The sequence below is a fragment of the Oryzias latipes genome, chromosome 1, assembly GCF_002234675.1.
Source record: "Oryzias latipes chromosome 1, ASM223467v1".
Taxonomy (NCBI): Eukaryota; Metazoa; Chordata; class Actinopteri; order Beloniformes; family Adrianichthyidae; genus Oryzias; species Oryzias latipes.
The window spans coordinates 20,938,028-20,960,446 of record NC_019859.2 but is presented as its reverse complement, the minus strand read 5'-3'; the positions used below and the strand labels follow the sequence as shown (position 1 = coordinate 20,960,446).

General features: G+C 39.9%; 1 protein-coding gene across 1 annotated transcript; it reads right to left on the bottom strand.

Moving 5' to 3' along the window:
- Window positions 1-511: 511 nt before the first annotated feature.
- Window positions 512-21,398, bottom strand: fhdc1 (FH2 domain containing 1; the record flags this gene model as incomplete). The annotated part of the gene is made up of 11 exons (XM_023954104.1): window positions 512-6,169; window positions 6,696-6,860; window positions 6,974-7,091; window positions 7,904-7,974; window positions 8,727-8,834; window positions 8,990-9,060; window positions 9,663-9,763; window positions 10,792-10,877; window positions 11,006-11,108; window positions 16,925-16,986; window positions 21,132-21,398. Coding segments are annotated over 11 exons (3,273 nt in total), but the record flags the coding sequence as incomplete, so codon positions are not given.
- Between the last annotated feature and the right edge of the window lie 1,021 nt (window positions 21,399-22,419).

Below are 22,419 nucleotides of genomic sequence, written 5' to 3'. Positions count from 1 at the left end.
TCAGCAATTCACACTTAAACTAATCTAATGTATAGATAATCCAATAATCCACACACCAGTAGCTCTGGAGAGGGTTAAAGTACAACTGTCCAGAATATTACTGTTTTATTATTATGTAAACTGGCAGAATTTAGGTGGAATTAAGACAATAATGTATTTTTTTCAACTATTTTTTGGAAGGAAAAAAACCCCCAAAACAACCTATATTTGGTGTGGTCAAAATTACTGTCCAAATATTTTCATAGTGTAAATTCTACTTCTTCTTCTTAACCTTTATTTACCCAGATATTGTCCCATTGAGATTAAGAATCTCATTTTCAATGGAGTCCTGGCTGAATTTTATTCAAATTCACAAATCACCCAAATGCTTTCTTTCAGTAATCAAACTCAATACGGCAAATTGTTCTGCTGTCAAGTAACCATGAACAGCTTTAAGAAATCTAAACTGAAATGACAATCTTCTAATTTTCAGAATGTGTTAAATAAGTAAGAAAAATGAATCAAAGACACATTTTCAGTCCACAGCAACATGTGGTTTTATTCGTTTCTTTAGTGTCATCATCAGAAACAGGAAGTGCAGCTGTAACGTGCTGCCATTCTGTCTTATGATCAGTCTGCAGCAGAGTCACACACCTGCTGGTCTCAATCCATGAAACAGAAGATGCATCCATGGTCACATTACAGATGAGCATTTCAGAGTAAACTTCACCAAAATTACCTTTCAAATTCAAATTATGCACTGAGTAACGATTATTCCTAGCAGCACAGCATTGCTGCGCATTGTCTTTAGCAATGATCAAATCCTGTGAGGAGTTAAAACACTAGGAATACATGATGCCCTTTGAAGTGAGAACACTTTGTGACCTTTAAAGTTTGTGGGGCTGTTAGTTGGGGTAAAAAACTTGGGGGGTTACTACAGTAACCGTGCACTGGCATGGAAGGGTGGTGGACATGAAAGAAGACGAATTCCAAAGCAGCCCTGCCGTTGTAAGTAAGCCACTGAAATGCGATGGAAAGGGCATCTATTGTGGCGTGTACCCTGTTAAAGGGAAAGGCTGCAGGAGGTACTTTATGACGCACAAAGATGAATGCAGGCACTACAATTGGATAGAAATGTAGCACGAGTTGTCTCCAAAATTTATTCAATCTGTAATCCAGGTTAATTTAGAAGGTTAATTCAATCCAATAAACCTCAAATGGAGACATTTTTAGCCATCTGAACGACAAATTCACATTTTTTAGGCTGAACACACACTTTGTGCCCTCCTGCAGTTTAAAGGTTCAAAAACAATTTCAATTCCTTTTAAATTGAAACAAGTGGATCTTAACTGTAAAGCTGGAAAAACTGCTGCACAGAAAGTGACAAATACTTTTAAATCAGTAGTTTTACAAAAAGATTCATGAAATCAGGAAAAGTTTTTCCTGAAGTTTAAACATTTCAGTACTGGATTTAAGAAAACAGACTTTCCTTTGCATTACTGTATATGGATCAGGAATACATGCAGAGAATGGCAGCACTGCTAGTGTGTTACCGGTACTCTTCATTTTTGTAAGTGAAGAAAATGAAAGAAACGTGAGTCCCTGTCACAGTTAGATGCAGTGGAATGTACGAAAGGCTTTGTCTTATCAAAAAGGGTTTGACCCTGATAGATGAGCTACGCTGGGATTACAGCTAATGCACTGATGTGATATGGTTGTCACAAACTGAACAACTCTTAGAAAGGCAGAAGTGTGTGAAAAAAATAAACTGAAGTGAACTCCTTACAGAACGCTATGTAGGAGGTAAAGAAGTTCTGCCTGAACCCAGAATCCTGAACTGCTTTAGAAAAAAAAAGTCAAAAGTCTTTCTTTTAAAGCATTTCTGTCCTTGGGGTCAAAGGCTTTTAGTCTGAACTCAGAAATTAAGATTTGGATTCATATGAATATGTTTACTTTAAAAACGTGAATTTATGCTTTGATAACACACAGAATTGATTATTGATGGTCTGGTTTTCCACAACATTCTATAAACTAGTTAAGTGCTTTAGGTCCATCCTGTTTAGTCACTTACCTGTTTAAATGTACATCTTTTTTTTTTTTCACAATAAGGGTACATTTTTTATACATTTTTCTTAAATTATTCTATTTCATGGTATTTTTATCCACTTTCAAGTCTGCTTTTACTTATATATTTATTTGATTTTTATTTAAAAATGAGTATTATTGTTGTTTTTATTCAAGTCTTTTTACGTATTTGCATCTATTTTGACATTTTTCCAAGAAACAGAATTGCGGTTGTCTCTAGTTCTTGTCTCCTTTGTTATTCTATATTATTTTACTGATTTAAATACAGTTTTTATGGGGGGAAAGCACTTTGTGTTGCGTCATTGCAGAATTTTGCCTCACAGAAGTAGTCAGAGAAATGTTTGGATGGTTTTGATATTTAAGCTATAAGATGGTTAGAGGACTTTTCTCCACTCCTACACTGCAAAAACTGAGTCTTAAGAAAGTTAAAAGATTCTTATTTTAGGAAAATGTGTCTTATTTTGTGTCTTGCAAAAAAAATAATCTCATCAATAAAGTTTTTCAGATGCAAAATAATCATAGTTTGAGAAAACATATCTTAGTGGCTAGACGTTTTTTCCTTAATATAAGATGGTAAGACCATTTTACTTACCCTACTGGCAAATTATTTAGCTTAAAATAACTCCTAATGGTTTAAGAATTTTTATCCTGGTTGTGCAGTATTAATGCCATGAATGTAGGAATTTCTGAATATGGAGTCCTCTTTTTTCTCAAAGTCCAGGAGCACATCATGAATTCTCATCTGGATTCTAGTTGGTCGTCCCTACAAACCTGGATGCTCCTGCTGATGCTGCCTAACTTGAGGCTAGTTTGCTCTTTTCCTATGGAACATTTGCTCCTAAAACAGTTAAATAAATCCTCAACAACTTATTGTGCGTTATGTGTAAGTCAACCAAAACTACCCATTTAATGGTCAACTTGTTGAAGATTTGCAATAATTTAAAGGAATATTGATCTGCAACAACAATCCAGCCGTCTGTGTGGAAGCAATTTACAGCCTCTGCTGGTGGTTTAAAACTATCATCCAAATGTTAAACAAAAACGGATCTTTGACATGCAATGTGTGACTCTATTTTTAAAAGTGAGCAGAGTAATAAACCTTAATGTGGTGCTCCTTGTATCCAGAGTCTGGCTGAGTTCTAACAGTTGGGTTCTGTGTAAGTTGCAATAAGGTCACGACAGAAAAAGAGAAAAGTCAAAATAAAAACCTTCACAGTAAGTAGAAAATTAAGATTGGACATTCAAAAACAAAATCACATAACTGATACTTTTTGCTGTTTAAAACTTTGTAAATTCCCACTTTTGTTTTTTCCAAATGTGTTTATTAATTAATGTACTAGATAAGAGTTTTTTAAACACATAACCCCTATTACGTTAAGAGAATGCACTTCTTTTCTATAGAGTACAGGACGTACTTATTGCTCTACAGTATTTATGAGCTTAAATATTGCAGTGATGTCAGTGGTTCTTCAAAGTGGCGTGGCAGGTGTGTTTCCATTGATTGATAAGGTTTTCTTCACAACATTAACATGCAGAACACAGTGAGCTGCTTCTTTTTTTTCTGCTGGTACAAGGCCACTGCCATCATTCTGAGGTATCAAGCATAAAATAAAAAAACTGGTGTCGGTGGACCAGACGGCTGCTGAAAAGCACACGTCAACAGCAGCAAGGTGAGACGGAACAGATATGGAGCCCTGAAAGAAGCAGACGCTGAATCTCAATATCGACGGAGAGCCAATTAGCAGCGAAGTGAGTCGGTGGTGTTTTGATCAACATCGTCACGGACACGAGCTTAGACAGCAGATACGCAGGCAAGAAGGTAACACGCCATTATGCCGTTTGTCAGTTTACTTACGGATAAAAAAATGCTTTACTTGATTTTCTGAGGTTTGTTGCATCTTGTAGTTTAGGAATTGTAAACCTTAAAAAAAAGTCCACCGGCTGACGTTACACTCCTAACAGTAAAGTTTCCAACTCTGTGGCTTCACTTCCAGCCGGGCTTTGCGGCCCTGATGGACATCAGGTCTCTACCCTGCACCGACCTTTCAGAGAAGCTGCTGTTCTTCCGGATACTTTCTCGCGCTGTGGGTGGGGGTGGAGTCTCACTGCGGTGGGAGGCCTTCATGCTCTGAACCCGACGCAGGTTTGTTGTTTGTGGCTTCTCCTCGCTGCTGTGAGTGGCGGTGGACACCCGACCGGGTTTCACAGGAGGCTGTCGGCCCATCAGGGAGGGGCTGCGGGACAGTGTGGACGGGACGGACACAGCGGGTGGGTCCTTCTTAGTCCTGAAGGACGAAGCCACTGTCTTTCTGGCAAAGCTGGGAACGTCGGCTGTGCTTTTGGGGGCGTGTGTGTGCTCGCTGCTGTTCTCAGAGGTGGCCCCTCCCTGCGCTTGAGTCTGGGCCAGAGCCCTCATGGTGGAGCGGCACATCTTTTCCTCGGGTGGAGGCTTGGGGATGTTTCTGAGGGGTTTGGCATTCGGTTTGTGGATGGAGGCTTTTCTTGGCAGGGAATCACGGGCCCATCGAGAGCTGCTGCCCATCTGCCCACCCCCTCTCTGGGCCTTTGACTCTTCGGGAGGCAAACTTGAGTGCCGAAGAGTTCTGGTGGTCTTGTCGCTCCGCCCTCTTGCTGGGGTGCTCTGGTCCCGGAGAGGCCGCCGCAGCTCTCCGCTCTCGTGCGCCGCGGGCTTCTCTGCTCGCTTGCTGGTCTTGATGAGCTTGCTGATGGGCACCACCTTCCGCATGCCCTGACTCTCACTCCCAGTGAGCGTTCGAACCCCTGGCACACCGCTGGACTTTGGGACTCTGTTGCTTTTGGGGTGCACAGACTTTTTGCAGCTTCTCTGTGCATCCTTTTCCACACCCTGCTTTCCTTCAGCTGTGTCGCAGCTCTCTGTGTCCCAGTCTTCCGTGGCGGCAGAAGGAGCCCCGGACGCTGCTTCTGCAGGATGGAGCGCTGAGAGCTCGTTGACAGAAGGGGACTGATCACTGGGGGACAAAGACTCCACATTAGAGGACAAAGAGCTTTGATCTTTTTGTGTCTCCTGTCCTGTGTCTGTTCCATAATAAAGTCCTTGTTTCGTTAGGGAAGAGCTCTTAGCATCATAATCCAGGGTTATGGAGCAGTCCGTTTCTGTGCAGTCTACTACATAAAACGTTGGCTTCCTGTTGGACACGGAGGTGTCTAGTGGGAGAGGAGTGTCACAGGTTGTTGAAGAAACTGTACTGCAGTCCTCTTCTTCCTTTTCCTCCCCAGCCTGTGTGGGGGAAAGGACTTCCCACGCTGCCTGTGGATCAGCTCCGGCCTCCACACTTTCATCCTCCTGAAAGCCCTTCAGAGTCTTGGGAGGCGATTGTCTCTCATTTTCCACGTCGGTTACATCCGCATCCTTCTGGTTGACAAAGTGCATCTGACTGCTGTTGTTGTTTGGACTGGTGAGATCAAAAGCTTGAGGGCCTCGAACTAAAGTATGCTTCTCCACTCGGACATTCATCTGTCCAGAAAGGTTAGGGTTGGGAAAAAGTGCGGGCTTTTGAAAGACACAAAAGGAAGGACGGAGAACACTGTTTTCTGACACAGTTGAGCGGTCATTGTAGTTGTAGGAGTCCTCCTTGTCTTTTAGCCTAGAAGAGGAAAACCTGGATAATGGGCTAATAGGTTCGGTCTCTGCCTGTGGAGACGTCACAAGTCTGTCGGAGTCCACCTCACGACTCTCATCCTGCGCAAAAATCCACGGGGTCGTCCTTCGCTGGACGGGTCGACCTGAGCGCGGGAGGCTGTTAAACCTGGAAAAGTCCGGGGCGCTGCTCGGGCTTCCTAACAGCTCCAGGTATCCTTGGAGTTCTCGATCTGCTACCGAGTTTACTGTGTGCCGGTGGCGCCGAGCACTAGCGGAGCGTCCCAGTGGGTTGAAAGGACTCTGAGAGCGCCTTTGGAAGAAGTCCACAAGACCCTCCTTTGTGAGCATTTCCATGTCACTCTCGCTGCTGCTGCGGCCGAAGACGCCGCTCTGATCCTCCCCCGCCCACGCAAAGCGCTTCTCCTCCAGTTCCTTTAGACGCCGCTGTCTGGCTGCCTCCTTCAACTCACGCTCCACATTGTCCTGAAAGAAAAACAGACGTCAGCACGTCAGGGGTGACATTACACATGGACATAAATCTAGAAATGAGCGCTCAAATGACAACTTTTCCCCAGAATGTAGTTTTTCATAAAAACTTTTACTGATTTCAGCACAGATGAGGCTTGGATTAAACTGAAAATACTCCCTCTTGGTGGTGTAAACGTAAAGGTCGGATCTCTGTTATTTTAGGAAAACTTCATTAAGCCACTTTGTTAGTTGTAATTTGATCTTTTACTGCGCTACAATGCCGCAAATTTAAATCAAAATATCTTAAAATGAGGCTTTTCACAGCAATTTTTAGGTTAGATTAAAATTCATCGTAGTAGTAGGTTTAGGGGCTGGACTTAGTTTTTAAAGTTAGAAGACATTTCACCTCTTATAGGTGAAACATCTTTTAACTTGAATCGAATTTATTTATTGGATTATTAATTTACAATTCATGATTTATTGTACAAAAAATTAATCGCATGACAGCACTAATAAAAACAGACTAAAAGCTCAAACTAACCTTAACAGCTTTGTTGAACTTGATGCAGAAGTCTTGAAAGATGCGGAAACACTCATCTAGCTTGAAGGTGTCCTTGTCTTCACAAAAGAAATCAATGAGAGCGTTCCCCTCTTTACGCAGTTCCAGCATGCATCGTTTTAAATCCTGCAGCGTCTGTGCTGAGCTCTGAGGGAAGACATTAAACACACATGAACCTTCTTCAATCGCTTCACTAAGGTACGGCTGTCTGAATTCAGCCTCCTGCGTGTGTTAGTGTAATGTCCTTGCAGCTCCTTCACCTGCAGAAAGGGCTCCAGCTGCAGCAGTAGCTCCTCGTCTCCCCGCACTTTCTCATCCAAGGATTTGATCCGGAGGAAAAGCGAGGAAAACTCCACCTCGATGTTTTCCACTGAAACTCTACATGAAAACAGCAGACAATCAGGACCATGCACTTCTGTGGGTTGTTGCATTATAATCAAGGACACTGTGGACTAAAGAAAACATCAGCATTTTGTTGAAGTGCCTGTATGGTTTTCAAAGATTTCCTGACAGGACTGCATCCTGAGAGAGTCAGGGGGGAGTTATGCTTTGACGTATGACCTTGGGAAGTTTAGAGAGCCCCTAGAGTCCTCATGTGCTTTTGTGCTACCTTATAGCACTTAGGAGAGAAGTCAGCCAGAGTAAGGTGGCTGGACTTTTCCATTCTATGCATAACATAAACCCAGTGTCCTGTAAGCTTTGGATTTGATCAAAGATTGGTTGGTTGGTTGATATTTTACAAATTACCACGAAATGGTTGGATTTCTTTGATCCCTTTAATTTGGACCAAGAGATCTACCCAGTGTGTAACCTGCCTTGGCCTAACAGTAGCTGATAGGCTCCAGCAACCCTAAAAGGGATTCAGCAGGTTTAGGAAAAGGATGGATGGATCAAGTTGAGCCAAAAGTTCTCCATACTTCAGACTAAAACATCTGACTTTTTAGATAAAACTATCTATGCCAGAGAGTCTTTCTACCTTCTGTTAGTTGATTGGTGGAAAGCTGTATGTTTGATTCAGTCCAAATTGCACAAATACCCCAAAGAAACAGTTTAAAGACTGGAAAAAGAAAACAAACAAACCAAGTAACAAAGCAAGTTGGCAGTTGTTAGAAAGCCTTCTCTGTGAGATCTTCATGTAGATTTTTTAGTATTTCACAGCATACAGAAATGCAGCCTTGTGCTCAGTTTACCTGGAGGCACTCTGCACATCCTGAAGTTTCTCTGTAAACTTCAGCAGCTTCTCATCTTTCTTTTTGGCCTCCTGAGAACAGACAGAGTGCAGTTTAGCACCTTATGTCAGGAAATGTCCTATGCAAAGTGGCTGACTGTCATTTTTGTTTAGTTATGTAACTGTTTGGCATGCAAGTGTTGGCTCTGTTGAGCTTTCTTTCACCATCTGCTGTCCACCTGCCCCCCCCTTCAGTCCTGATGTTGGATACGGATTTCTAAGGCTTTGTCCTATAAGGAAGATTTCCCTGTGACTTAAAGATCTATGTATCTCCCTTCTTATGTAACTACTAAAGATTGTTTTGGTTTTGGATAGGAAGTTAGGAATAATTCTAATTTTAACATACATTAAAAAATAAAAATACTTGTCTTCTGCAATTGTTCTTGAAAAAAATTCCATAAAATCGGATTCTCTTGCTTGCAGATGCTTCATCTCAAGTGATACTAAACCATAAAACCGATAAATTCCGTGTTTTCCATTCATACACAAAATTTCTCTGGTGAAATGCTTTTTGTGATGCAAAGTATGAACAGTCAGACTACAGTAACCCTCCGGGAGCTCAAATGACCACATTCACGGCGCCCCCCCTTTTATACTTTGCTCTTGGAAAATGCTTTTATGTTCAGAACAGGCTTGACGTCAAAAACCGCTGAGTAATGCTACAACAAAGAGCAGCTAAAAAAAAAGTTGTCATTTCTTAAACTTCACTTTACTAAGTTGATTTAGATGAAATCATTTTAACTTGCACATTAGGTGTGAAATTGCTGAGGAGAAGCTTCACTAACCATGGCGACAAAATGAAGCAGGTTCATCCCAGGCTTGTTAGCCTTGGTGTCCGCCAGTGAGAGAAGAGAGGACAGCTTGAAGCCCACAGCGTTTCCTGCATAACCACCCTGAGAACAAAAGGACATCAACACAATTTTTTACTTTTTCAACTTTGTTTTTTGATCATTTATTTAGTGGTAATTTAAAGGTAATAAATTGAGTTTTCAGGTAAAAATAAAGACGTGAAGACAGATGTGTAGAGTGGATGTTTTGAAACTCTTACGGCGTTCATGATGTTTCCAGCCTGCAGCACCAAGTGAAGGATGGCGTGAAGCTCTTCGCAGTTCAGCAGCTCTGCAGAGGATCAGCGCAAGTCCAGTTAGATTCAGTTACCTCGCCATGGAGGACAGCAATTATAATGCTTTATCTGCAACTTCAGCCTTTTAGTGACAATTATTTTTATTTTCAACTATTTTGACTATTGGTACAAACAGTTAGGATGTATTAAATAAAATTGCCCCAATGTCTATACTATTTTCCCATGCTTTGCGTTATAGGGAAGACGACCAACCAGAAAATGTTTTTTAAAAAACAGTTATATTTGAACTAGTGTGAAATGTGCTCATGTATTCACACAAATAGTAGATGTTATTTTAGAGGAAGTACTTTCATGAAATGAGAATACAGACTTTTATGTATCCATTAAAGTAAAGTCTATCATTAAATATCAACAACACAAGAAAAGAGAAAAATTTTGTAATTTTGTGAATTCATAGCTTCATATCACTAAGCTAAAAATATGCAATTGGAGTTTTAAACTAAATGATACATTTAAAGAATAGCTTGAGTAAAAAAAGGAAGAAACTGCACAAACTTCTATAACCAATTTTTTTTTTTTTTACATTTGACTCATCTTTACTTTTGCAGCAATGTGTTGTGCAGTAGTGGGTCGTTACCTTTGGTGGCAATGCGGACAACATCGATGTCATGGCTCAAGGCCGCACAGCAAGGGAAGAACTCCTCTCGGAGGACCATGGCCTCTATTCGAACCTCAAACCTGACAGACAGCAGAGAGGGTTTACACCATATTTCTAGTTATTTTATTTTATGAGATTTTTTTTTACAAACAATTGCGTCATCCTTCTGGCGTATTCTTCTAGCGATTTCAATGTTTTTAAAAAAGGAACCCCTTGAGATTTTCCATTGATGGTTTCTTACTATAATTTTGAAATCACCTGTGATTTATTACACCTTTGTATTAATAAAAGAAAGAGCATAATATATTCAAATATATCTTTATTTGCATTTTAGAAAATATATGCTTGCTTTAAGTTAATGCTTTTGTTGTTCAGGTTCATCTGTGTTGTCTGCTGATACTGCACATAATGTACCCTCATCATCTGTTGCCAGGCTGCAAATGCCTCATCCTGGGGCATTAATGCCCCGAGGCAATCTCAGAAGATTTCAGTCCCTGTTATACCTCTCTACTATACTTTCTTCTATTTAATATTTATTTCTTTATTTAATAAGAATCTCATTTTTGATAATAAATTTTTTTTCCATAATAATTTTAGTAATATTTTTAATTATTTAATATAAATGTGATTTGTGATGTCCTTTATTGATGTTATATTATATAGATTATTTCTGAATGTCGTGTTGCTGCCACAGATAAATGAAATTTCCCCATTGTGGGATTAATAAAGACATCTATCTATCTATCTAAGGTTTATTTCATCTTTTTTTTTAAGGTTGACTCTTTCATTATATGAGCCACAGGCATGATATTTAGATATGTATCTCATAGTTGAAATTTAAAGATACACAGTTTGTATTTAATAGCTTAAAGTCGTCTACTGAAGGACATCAAAATCCTCTCACATCAATTCTATTCGATAAACAGAACGTGTACGAGAGGATAACAAGCTCTGTCTAGAAATTTGGTTTAGAAAGTTCATTTATTTACTTGTGTCTAAGCAGATGTTCAACAAGTCTCTGTGCAAAAGGCTTTTCTCTTCTCCTCACCTGATGAATTCACTTTTCATTTTATGTAAACTCAGTACATCCCTATTGAAAAGAACTTACCGTGGAACGTGGATTAGGAGAAACATAAAGGAGTCGACCAGTGTCAGCTTGTCTGGATCCCCTTTAAACGCCTGGAGCTTCTTGATCTGCAAACAGGGTGAAGAGAAAGAGGAAGCTCAGCAGGATGTGTCGTCTTTTTTTTTTTATTCACATGAACTGTCTTTGATGGTTGCTTCTGTCATTCATTTTTCTACATAGGCGAGCAAACACGGACCTCCTCAGCATCAGGCAGCAACTTCAGCAGGTCTTTGAGCAGCTCGGCTCCATAATTCTTTCCATCTCCTCGACGTATGTCTTCAACAATGGAGCCGTTGGACCTGAAAGACAAAGAGGGTGTTTACTTTAATCGTACAGGTGGTCGCTTTCAAAGCCTAACAACAGCACCAAAAACTCTGTGCTTCTGTCTGCCTTGATGTCAATAACAGAGATGTTTGAGCAAAAACAAAAAAATCAAATTTATTTGAAGACAGAATACAGATGCACAAAGTTCACAACCAATGAGCCAAAGATGAATTATTTCTGTACAAATTAAAAGCTGCAGAGATGATTTGTGTCTATGAATTAAATCATTAATCTTAACTTCATGGGGCACACATTTTATAAGGCAAATTGTGACACTTAATAAACACTTAATAGATTGTGCCCATTTATTCAAAAAAAAAAAAAAACTTCATCAAAGTTGGATGGATTTAAAAAACCTCCACATGGCTGTACATTCTGTCAGTCGAGTTCTGTTGATGCAGCAGTCTAAGAGCAGGCCGCTCAAAGTGCATTTGAAATTATTGAGACAAGCAGGGAATAAATTAGAATAATGATGAGATCAACGTAAATGGACATTTAAGAAACAGTCAAGTGATAAAACATGGAACTGCTGGCCCTGGCCTGGGTGGCGGTCTTGGTCGCCCGGGGGGCGGTTGTTCCCTGCCTGTTCCCGTGTGGCGTTGGGGGGATTCCGGCAGCCGCTGCTGCTGCGGCGGGGGACTGGGTGTGGGGGTGGCTGGGCGCTCCTCCTCCTTCTTTTCACATTCCACCATCCATTTTAGAAGAACATAAACACTCACCTGAGCACAGGTGTTAGCTCACCTTTGCACTAATAGTTTGCATGATTGAATGAAGGATAGATTTCACACCAGTTGGTTTAAAGGCATAGGTATGTGTTTGTGAACACTATCTATTTTGTGTACATGTTGACATGTGGACATTTTTGCAGCTAGCAGGTGTGTTGATAACATTTGAGTGTGTGTGAACAGGCCCGGCCCTTTTTGTACTACATTTGAACCGTACCGTAATGATAAACAACCAGTAAACCTGTCTGCTCTATGCTGCTTCATGGTCTTACCCCCCCCCCCCTCTCACTATCACCCCCCCCCCCCTCTCTAACATCCCTCTCTCTTCTTCCCTTCTTTCATTTTCCGTCCGGTCCAACACCAAAGATTTACAAACATGGTTGAAATTAATAAAGTTTGGCCTCAACTACAAAAGGGGTTTATTCAGACATACCTTTGGTTTGTCAGAAGATTAATAACCCCTATTGTTAAAGTAAAATATGTCCAACACAAGAGGCCCTCAGCTCTCATCTGCCTGCCTAGCTGTTGGACAGGACAAGTTAAAAAAAAAAAAAAACATGGAACAAATCAAAGCGAAACTATGCAAAAGTATAATGGAGGAATAAAATAAAAGATATGCATGAGAAAGATGATGTAATGAGCAGAGGGATAAAATGAACTGATAACAGAGAGAGTAGCTAAGCTTTTCAGGAAACACTTAAGCCCTGCAGAACAAGAGCACACCAGAAGCTGCAAAAATAATCTGTGTAAACACACTATTGACAAGCAGTCTAACTCATTTATATATGAGTTAGACTCAGAAGCAGCGATAACTCATGTTAAAATCCCACGGTCTTTATCAACTAGACAGTGCAAAGGGGAGGAAGAAAGAGGAAATAAAAGTGGTGAGGTCACTGCTCATATTTGCTGTTTACTTTGGACGGCATGGCTCAGGCAAATGCCAGTAAAATACAGTGGAGGGCCATGCAAAAACACTGCCATGGAAACAGATATTGAACACACTTATAGCACTCTGCCATAACAGCCTTTGCCACACTTAGAAAGGCGGTCGACTGCGCTTCATTCCCGTCCCGTGTGTCTTTCGCAAAACACACTAAAAACTAAAAAGGTTACTTAGGACTTTCTTGAAAATGAAACTAGGAAAAGCTACGAAGAGTGACTGGAGTTCCAAGTTTTGTAAAGAAACCTGAACTCCAAATGTTTCTCTCTGTGTTGTACAGTTTGTCTGTCAGCTGCATGGCCTTTAACATATCCCTCCTCCTTCCATAAATAGACATGAAAAAACAAAATACCCCTCTTTTCTTTTAGATACGATTTACATCTGTCCTAATTTACATATCAGGAAAAGTTAGGAGGATATCTGAACTTCATCAGATGTTTGAACTTGTTCTGCGTTTCAAAAAAAACATTTGTTTAGCGAAAAGTTTTAAAAAAGACAGAAGAACCAGTAAAAAAAAATACTCGAAGGTCAATGGCACCCTGTTATTTCACTGTTGAGGTTGTTTATAGTAATAAAAATCAGTGACATAAGTGCCTGAAGCTACGGTGGAAGGATTTTGTCCCATTATGCTTCCATTAGTTCATATCCGTAAACATTTTTATTTACGTTTCTTATCAGATCCCATCCCAGTATTTTCTCTGCGACGAGATAAGGATGATGATTGAGCTCCTTTGACATTTTTTTCTTATACGGATTGGCATGGCCTTCCAGGTAGCCTCAAATAGGTCTTTAGAAGACACACAGAGGAACTCATGGTTAGCTAAGCACCAACATTTTAGATACTAAACTCACGTGGCAGCAAAAATAGTCACCATTGTGCCCAGCAGCTGCTGATTCTGGGTTTCCTCAAATACAGTTCATCACAGCCCAACATGTCCACTTTGGTCTCCTCTAACAGAATCATTTTCATTATGTTGTTTGCTCTGAGGAAAGTAAACAGCGCTGTCCTGTGCTGATAAGGAAGGAGTCTTCGAGCTCTGACAACATGATTTGCAAAGTATTAGATCGGGCCCTTTTTGTCCTGCTTTTGTGCTAACCTCATGTCATGTCCATACCTGTCAAGGATTCTGGACATTTAACAGGTTTAACTTTTCTTTTTCAATGACTTTTTGTCTTAACAAACACCTTATTATTCCTGCTAATAAATGTACGGTATATATTTTTATTTAATGGGATCTTCTCTGGTCTTTTATTCAAATGAACTTGACTTTTTACAGGCAGAATTTCTAACATGTATTTTTAATTAAATGATCTAAGACATATATTTAATTTTTCATAACTGGGCCTACTTATAGATTCCTTTTTTTCATGAAAGGGCATCAGAGGAAGTTTTTTAACTCCAGCTTCCTTGGAAAAAGTAAACCCAGCATTCTGGAAGAATTTGGCCGATTTCGAACCTCTGATTCAGAAGTGCAGCGGATCAGCTCTACATCTAATACAGAGTGCTTGAGTGTTCATGGAAGTTCATGGAAGTTTTAACGTGTTCTTTGTGGATTTGGAGAAAGTGTTTGATCTTGTTCCTTCTTGTATTCTGCCAAAGGTGCTCCAGAAATGTGGAGCTTGTACTCTCGATTTATTGGTTAAATTAGGTTCCTATTCTGACCTATTGTGATGAGCTTTAAGCTGAGACCCAACAGGAGAACATCCCAGAATAAGGTGAGGTCAGTCACTCGGGAGGAGCTGCTCTTTCACACCAATAGTGGCACTGGGATCTCTTTTAGATCTCTTTTAGATGCCTTCTGGAAGGCTCTCTGGAGAGGTGTTCCAGGATTGTCCCACAGGGAGGAGACCCAAAACATGCTACAGGAACTACGTCTCTCTGCTGACCTGAAAGCACCTTGATGTCTCCCAGCAGCAGTGGAAGAAGTTTCTGTGGAGATGAAGCTGTCTCAGCGTCGACTGCTGCCCTTGTAACCTCACTTTGGTTACAAGGACAAATGCTCTTAGTTTGATGCTGACTGTTTGGCTTAAAATAAGATCCAGACCAGGCTGGCTCTGTATTTCAAATGTGATTCAGAAAAAGTGTTCACTTTTATTTGGTTTGCTTTAATTTGACACAGAGTGGACAATACCTAGGAGTTACCATGACAACATCTTCTCATTTGTTGTGGTGATGAATAAAACAAAGTTCTGACCAGGAAGAGAATACATTAAAAATAAACATGGTAATCCCCTTCTGCTACTTCACAAAAGGGATATTTTCCTGCTTTTTCATGATTTGTCCCTTCACTACTCAACACTTCTTGCACTATATAGTAGTGTGTTTCCAAAATCCAGTGCTCTAGAAACTTCTCAGAAGTTTCAGTGAAAAACCAGTGTGCATCGATGCTCACTAGATTGGTGAATTGAAACCACAAAGTATTGTGTTTTAACGATTTTTGAAGGGAGAAAAAATATTATTTTTAACAAGCCATTCAAGGTTTCACTTTCAGACCATAATGTATTTATAAATATTCTTTGTAAAATGTTTATATTGATTAAGGCCGTGTCACACAACCACTACCAACATTTTTAATCATATGTGAATATACGTGAAAAAAAGTGAGAAAAGTCGTGGTCTTCACAGATATATAATAAATAAACTATGGAAGAAGTACAAATAAACCACGCAAAAAACACGTAAATCGATGTAGAACATGAAATATGCATGACTATTGCATTGTTTATATGCAATTCATTAGTGATTCCTGTGCCAATTAGGTCATTTTAACATGATGTGTGCACCGTATAAGCGATATAAAAGTTATCGAAGCTGTTAGATGTATTCCAACACTTGACCTAAAACACACTGCAAGAATCAAAATAAATGGCAGCAAAATTCATAGTTTTATTGGCAATATAAACAAGAAGCCTTGAATATAATTAGCCAAATGGAAAAGGTCACAGAATTTACGCTAAAATTGTGGTTCAATGTTGTGTGAAAATACAGGCTAGAGGAAGAGCTTAGGATTCTCCAGTGATTAACTTATGATAAGGTCTTAATTCCAGGTTCTCATGACAAAAATGTGCAAATTAATAAAAAAATAGACATTTCCTAAATTTTGAAACTTTGAAACTGAAATTTAACTCTACCAACCAGGACCACTTCAGGTTTTTTCAGATAAAATACATGTGATGGAATTGTTAAACTATAGGATAAGAACTAAAGAAGATCTTTGTCAAAAAATATCGAAAATATGGACGACGTCATAAATACTTATACATGGACATTGTTGTAAAAAACCCTATAGAGCCGAGGCATTCCAAGTTATTTCTTTTTTTTGGTTTTGCTTTGTAAATATATTTTTATTGTTACTTCTGCTTTTTTTGTATGTTTCAACTGTGTGTTTAAAAGGCAATAAAAAGAAAGTAAGAAAAAAACAAGTTATACATAGGTGGTAGATGCGTAAAAAGTTTGTTAGACATACCTTCGTTTCAACACTCGTTGAAAGCCAAAAATTGGCGTATGCAACTTGCAAAAATAATGCACAACTGCGTAAGATTAACTGTACGTAATAATTGCATATAAACTATGTAAAATATGCATAAACTGCATAAATCTCAACTGACCAAAAATTTTGAACAGCTCAAAGCCAGATTCATGTTCGACCTGTCAGCCGAAACCCTTGACGGAAAATGCGCAAAATGCACGTAGTGGCTGTGTGACATGTCCTTTAGGTTTTTACATCAGGAAGTTGGTGACATCATATTTTCCACTGAAAGAAAAACGTAGTGACACTAGATAGTCTCCACTATATTGTTTTTACGTAGCGTGTGTGTGTGTGTGGGGGGGGGATTCAGACATACTGTACTTCATAGTCTGAATTCCATTCTATGGACATACTTCATAGCCATTATCCCTTTCAAACAGTTTCAGGCTGTGGTTTCACCTACAGTACACTGTGATGAACCACACTGAGGTTTGATTGCAGCAGCAAAACTTACGTTTGGATTTTTGCCAGATCTAGTTAACACTAAATGAACAATGAACCTTCTCACCTCCCAAACGTCAAACCATACAAAGTGTGAAGTGGGTCACATGATCCAAGGTGTGAAAACATGCTTAGAAACCAACTGAAAGACTTACCTCTTAAACTGTTTGAGAAAAATGCCCACATTCATTCCCCTCTTTGAGTCAAGGATGTTGATCTGAAACAAGATGAAATGTATGTTTTAATATATTTATTCATTTCCTTTATTTCAAAAGTTCATTGTAACTTGATTATTTAGAGATACATTTAAACAAAAATGTAAATAAGAACCAGCTTTTTTATCTGTGTACACTGGAGTAAGAAAATCCTTTGAACATTACAAGTGGCTCACATGTCTTTTATAAACAATAGATTCTATTACCTTTCCAAAACTGGAAAAACAAACCAAATATAGCTTTTACCGGCAATCAGAGCAGTACGTTTTTTTTAAACAAATGATGCTGCTTGCAGGTAGTAAAAAGTACTTAACACATAATCATTAGGGCTAACACCCAAATATAGATGTTGATTCAATTAAATAATTACAAGATATCTTTTTTTCGATTCATGGGAACCCTTTTCATTCAACTTTTAAAGTACATACTCTACTTATGTTTACTTTATGTGTACTTTTAAATACTCTACCCAGTTAATAAAACACATGCATGTTCTGCTGCATCTGTGCTATTGATACCAAATGATCATGGCTGACATGAAAAACTCTGGTTTGAAGGTTCTTGAATACAGCGAAAACAGTGAGAACGATTGAAGAACACATATAAATAAGAGTCATTATTGAAAGTTGACGAGATGCTTCCTGGTTTTAAAGGGCTAAATCAATTTTTTTAGCCTTTTAGGCTATTATTGTCATGGTTTGGGTTTCTTTTGTCTTGGTTTTTGCTTTCCGTTTTGTTCTGTCATGTTTGGTTCTGTTTCCTGTTTTATTTTGAAAGGTGTTCTGTCTGGTCATGTTCCTGAGTTTTACTTCCTGGTCCCTATCTGTCCTGATTATGTTCACCTGTGTCTTGTCTGCCCTGCCTGTATTTAAGTCTCGTCTCTCCCTTCCTCTTGTGCTGGTCCATTAACGTCTCTAACGTCGTAACGTCTCGTCCATGTAAGTCTTCTGCCATGTTTCATGCCACGCCACAGTAGGCTTAGGTTTGTTTGGTTATCCTGCTCTGCAGCGCCTTTTGTTTGCTATTAAACCCTTTTGCCTTGGAACCGTGTGCCTCCTGCCTCTGCGTCTGGGTCCTACCTGCTCTCGAGCCCCCTCGCACATGACAATTATAATGTTCATTTCTCCTGAAGAGAAACCTCATAGCCAGTGGTGCAAAAAGTGGGCATGCGGCATATGCCTCACATAGGGGCTGCAGTTTGGCGCCAAACTGATGTTGTGAAAGTTATTTATTGTCCATATTTTTTAATTTCACAGTTGTTTGTGCACATATATTTAGATATGATCATTAACAGAAGCACATCGTAACTGCTTGGGCGCCCCTGCAGCAGCCTCCTCCCTCCCTCTGGTCTTGTACAGAGAGCGCAATCGAACGTGCTGGAGCGCACTCTCGCCTTTATTTATTATTTGAATTGTGGGATCATCTGACTGCGCGCTTTAAATGGAAAGGCAAAAGAAAAAAAACAATCATGGGATCAAAACAGAAAACGCGAAAGGGACAAAAATGTGGTGTGACTGAAGAAAAGTTTCTTAAAATGGTTGAGAGACAGCAGGTACGTTATAGCAGAGTTAAAAACAAACTTGAAAAACATTCAGGCTAAAACTACTTTGGTCACAAGTGTCTTAAAGCTGTACTGAGCAGGATTTACAGTATCAATAATCATGAAGATAAAATAAAGGAGCTTGTTTGTGCTGATTTTGTTTTAAATAATTTCTTTAACTAGATGTACCAAAACACTGAAAATTTACATTTATCCTTTGACCGAAACAGCATTAAATAATGATCAAAGTTGTTCCTATGGGCAATTTGGTAGAAGTACATGTGATGGTGGTTAGATGATGTTTTTATTTTATTTTTTATGTTAAAAGTTTCAATAATTATTTTTTCTGAATGACTATTTAGTTTACAGCCTTTTGTTTTTTATATCACTTTGGCTGAACGACATTTTGGATTTTAGTTGAACATTTGGAAATGTTTGACAACAACAAAGAAACATATTCTATCCCACCACTAAGTGATATCCAACAAAAATGTCATTTAAAATGAAAAAGGTTTCTATTTTACATATAGTTTGTTCTGTATTCTTTTAAGTTTATATCATACAGCTGTGAGGATGGAGAGAAAGACGAGAAGAGAGAGAAAGATTTAGGACAGATGGAGCAAAGAAACTTATGGGGGACGTTCAGGGCAAAGCCAGCTAATCAGTCATTTTGAAATAGTATTCTTAAATAAAAAAACATGCATTAGCAAGATGTTTAATTCATTTGAAACATGAACTAATTGTTGCTTGGCCATATGATTTAGTGGAGAAGAACACAGGCAAGAGGTGAAGGAGACAGACATGAGGTTGGTGATGCACCTGATATCAAAGAGAGCAGAGATGACTTAATGTAGGAATAATTAAACTGTTGAAGTCACAAAAACCTAAATGCTCATTCTGGTTTAAACGTCTGCTGACTACCTGTTCACTTATTTTGGGAAAACGAGTGCAGACATACATGACAATTTAGTCTCAACAGAGAAGAATGAGGAGAGACGTTCAGATGATGATGATGACAGAGAGAAAGAGAGACGATCAGCTGATGAAGAAGAGGGAGAAGAACAGAGAGGTACAGAGGGGAGGGCTGGGGCAAGGCATTACTCAGAAGATCCTTCTGAATGGCCTTTACTACACAAATTTGGGGAATCATTGGGGCAATACACGGTTGAAAATAGCTCACAAAAATGTTCTGCTGGGTCAAATCCAATCAGATAAGAATTAATTAGATGTATACATTTAAACAACAAAAGTGTTGTATGTATGTTTAGATAGCCTTAGGAGGGGTGGATGTGACGTTTTATTATGTGCATTTATGTTTGTGTGTGGGGGGGAGGGGGCGTTTTTTACGTGGCCGCATACTCCTATGAAATTAGGTGGTTGTGCCCCTGCCCATAGCTATATTTTGATCCGTTCACACATTTCTGAATATTCCTCTAAAACCTGCACTCTGAGCACCAGCCCCTCCCAACTCACTAAAAACAAGCTGGTTCTCTTGAGCTGACCTTGACCAGAGAGAACCGCCCCATCCAGGAAGAGTCTGCACTGCCAGCACCGCCCCCAGGCTAACACACACACACACACACACACATGTTCTCTGCTGAGCTAGCGATGATCGGGAAAAACACTTTCATATTATATGCGCAATTAAGCATCTATGCCAACAGTTCAGATGTTGTTTGTTTTCGTGGGTGAGAAACGGACACCCTGCTGAAGCCGATTCTAGGATGTACTCCGCATTTGCCCAACAGTAGCTGGGATAGGCTCCAGCAACCCCATGACGCCAAAAGGAATACCGTGGTTTTTTAAGATGGATGGATGAAATACACTAAATTTCTGTGAGAACAGTGTCCTTTGCTTCAATTAATTTGTGACTTATTTGTTTTTCTTGGTCCTTGTAATGTTCTGTTTTAAGGCTTGTTTTTAAAACTATTAAAGCTTCACCTGAAAATTATCAACTGCCATTTCATTTCAATGAACCATCCTCAGCGTATTTAAGTGTCTGTTAGTTCTTCCTTGTGAGGTCATCAACTTTGTCACACTTTTATTTTTTACCTTGCTTTACTGTTTTGTTTATGTTTAGGTTTTTTTTATTTAAGTTTTTTACTTCCTACCACCTAGTCTGGACTCTTGCATTGGTCCTCATCACTGAGTTGATTGTCCTATTCATTTCATATCATTTAGATATTCTGACTTTATTTATTTATCCCACAAACTTCTTCTAACAACAACAGCTGTTATTTTAGTATTTTATCCAGGTGTTGTTTTACTTTTCACCTCATGACCAATTCATGCCTTTGTGTTTATTTTCTATGCATGAAAGGAAAAACCCAAACCAATGCTTGTAAAGATGCTTTGCTAAGTCAGGAGCTTTAAGGAAACGGATCCATCTTTGTTTTGTAATGTTGGTAGGTCCTGCTACTGTTTGCACACAGAACAAAAACCAAAGTTAGAAGCTTTACAGGTATCTTATATCTAAATATTTTTATTGCATGTTCGCATATTAGGACCCTTTAAGCTGAAACTCATACATCCTGCATTTATTTAGTGTGGAATGTTCCAACTTAATAAGACTAAAGAACATGTGGGTTCATGTTTTCTTCTACTCACCTCCCCCTTGCTGCTCTCCTTAAAAGAGCGGGACCTGGACACACGCGATGACGCTCCAGGTGTTGCTCCACGTAAATTGGTGGCCACCTCCTCCTGCTGCCCAAACAGCTCCTCCACAGAGCGGACGTCGATCTGGAACTGCTGCTGCCGGACCGCAATCGTCCAGATGTTTGGCTTCCCGCGGACCTTCTCCTCTGGGATGGGCTTCCAGTAGAAGCTCCGCACACGCCGCTTTTTTCTCCCGTTGGGGTTGGTGGGCGTGGTTGCTGGGGGTGGTGGGGGTGGAGGTGCTCTAGGGGGCGGGGGCGGGAGGGGAGGGGGGTTGTCCTGCTGGGTGATGTCAGGGACATCGCTAAGAAAAGGCAAGGAGGAATCAGTCTTTGCAGACACGGAGGACAGGTCAGAGGTAGTGACGGAGCTGCTCTCCTCGCTGCTGCAGCTCTCGGGCTCATTGGACTTGGATGAACCACTCATACCAAACATCACAAAGGAAAAGCTCGGCATACAAGCTGAATGATGAGAACGTGTGGTACACAAAACAAACAAGATCTTCCGTTCATCAAAAACTAGATCCACCCTCTCGTTTTAGTGCATCTAGTCACTTAGAGGAGGATATAAAAGCTGCCATGTGTCTCCTCACTGCTGGAAGAACATAAGTGTCTCTGCATTTAGTCATAGTGAACGGTGGAAGTTGTTTGAGCTTTTCCATCTTCATCCCTCCGCTGGTCATCCAGCACACTGAGCTGAGTCTGTGAAGGCCACCTTTCCAGCAGAAAAGGGCAGGAGAAGATGTGGGCCATGGAGCTGCAAGAGTAACAAAAACACAACAGGATTAAGGTCAAACTTTACGTGACAGACAATCGTGACTCAGGAGAACGGCTTCTGAGAAAATGTGTTGTACAATGAGTGAAAGGGCAAAAAAAGAGTTTTATTGATTGTTTCAAATTTTGTAAATTGAGTTTATGGCAATGTTGAAAAATGATCTATTTTTAGGGTTAACTTAGAAAACACTGTTCGTTTCTGGAACTTGCTCTCTCCCTCCTACATTTAAACTAGTAAGTTCCCAGAGATTCTCAGCCTCGTCCACCTGATACGCAGAGTCTAATTAATTAATCAATGGACGTCATCAACCGCCTCATGTTGCCAACGGCAGCCAGTAAACTCTGCTGTCACGTGCTCAGAGCTGGACCGCTCTGTCACTCATGCTTCATTCATGAGACAGTAAGAACATCTTACCTCAGTCTCCTCACTCCGCTGAATCATCGTTACCACTTCTCTATAAAACAGC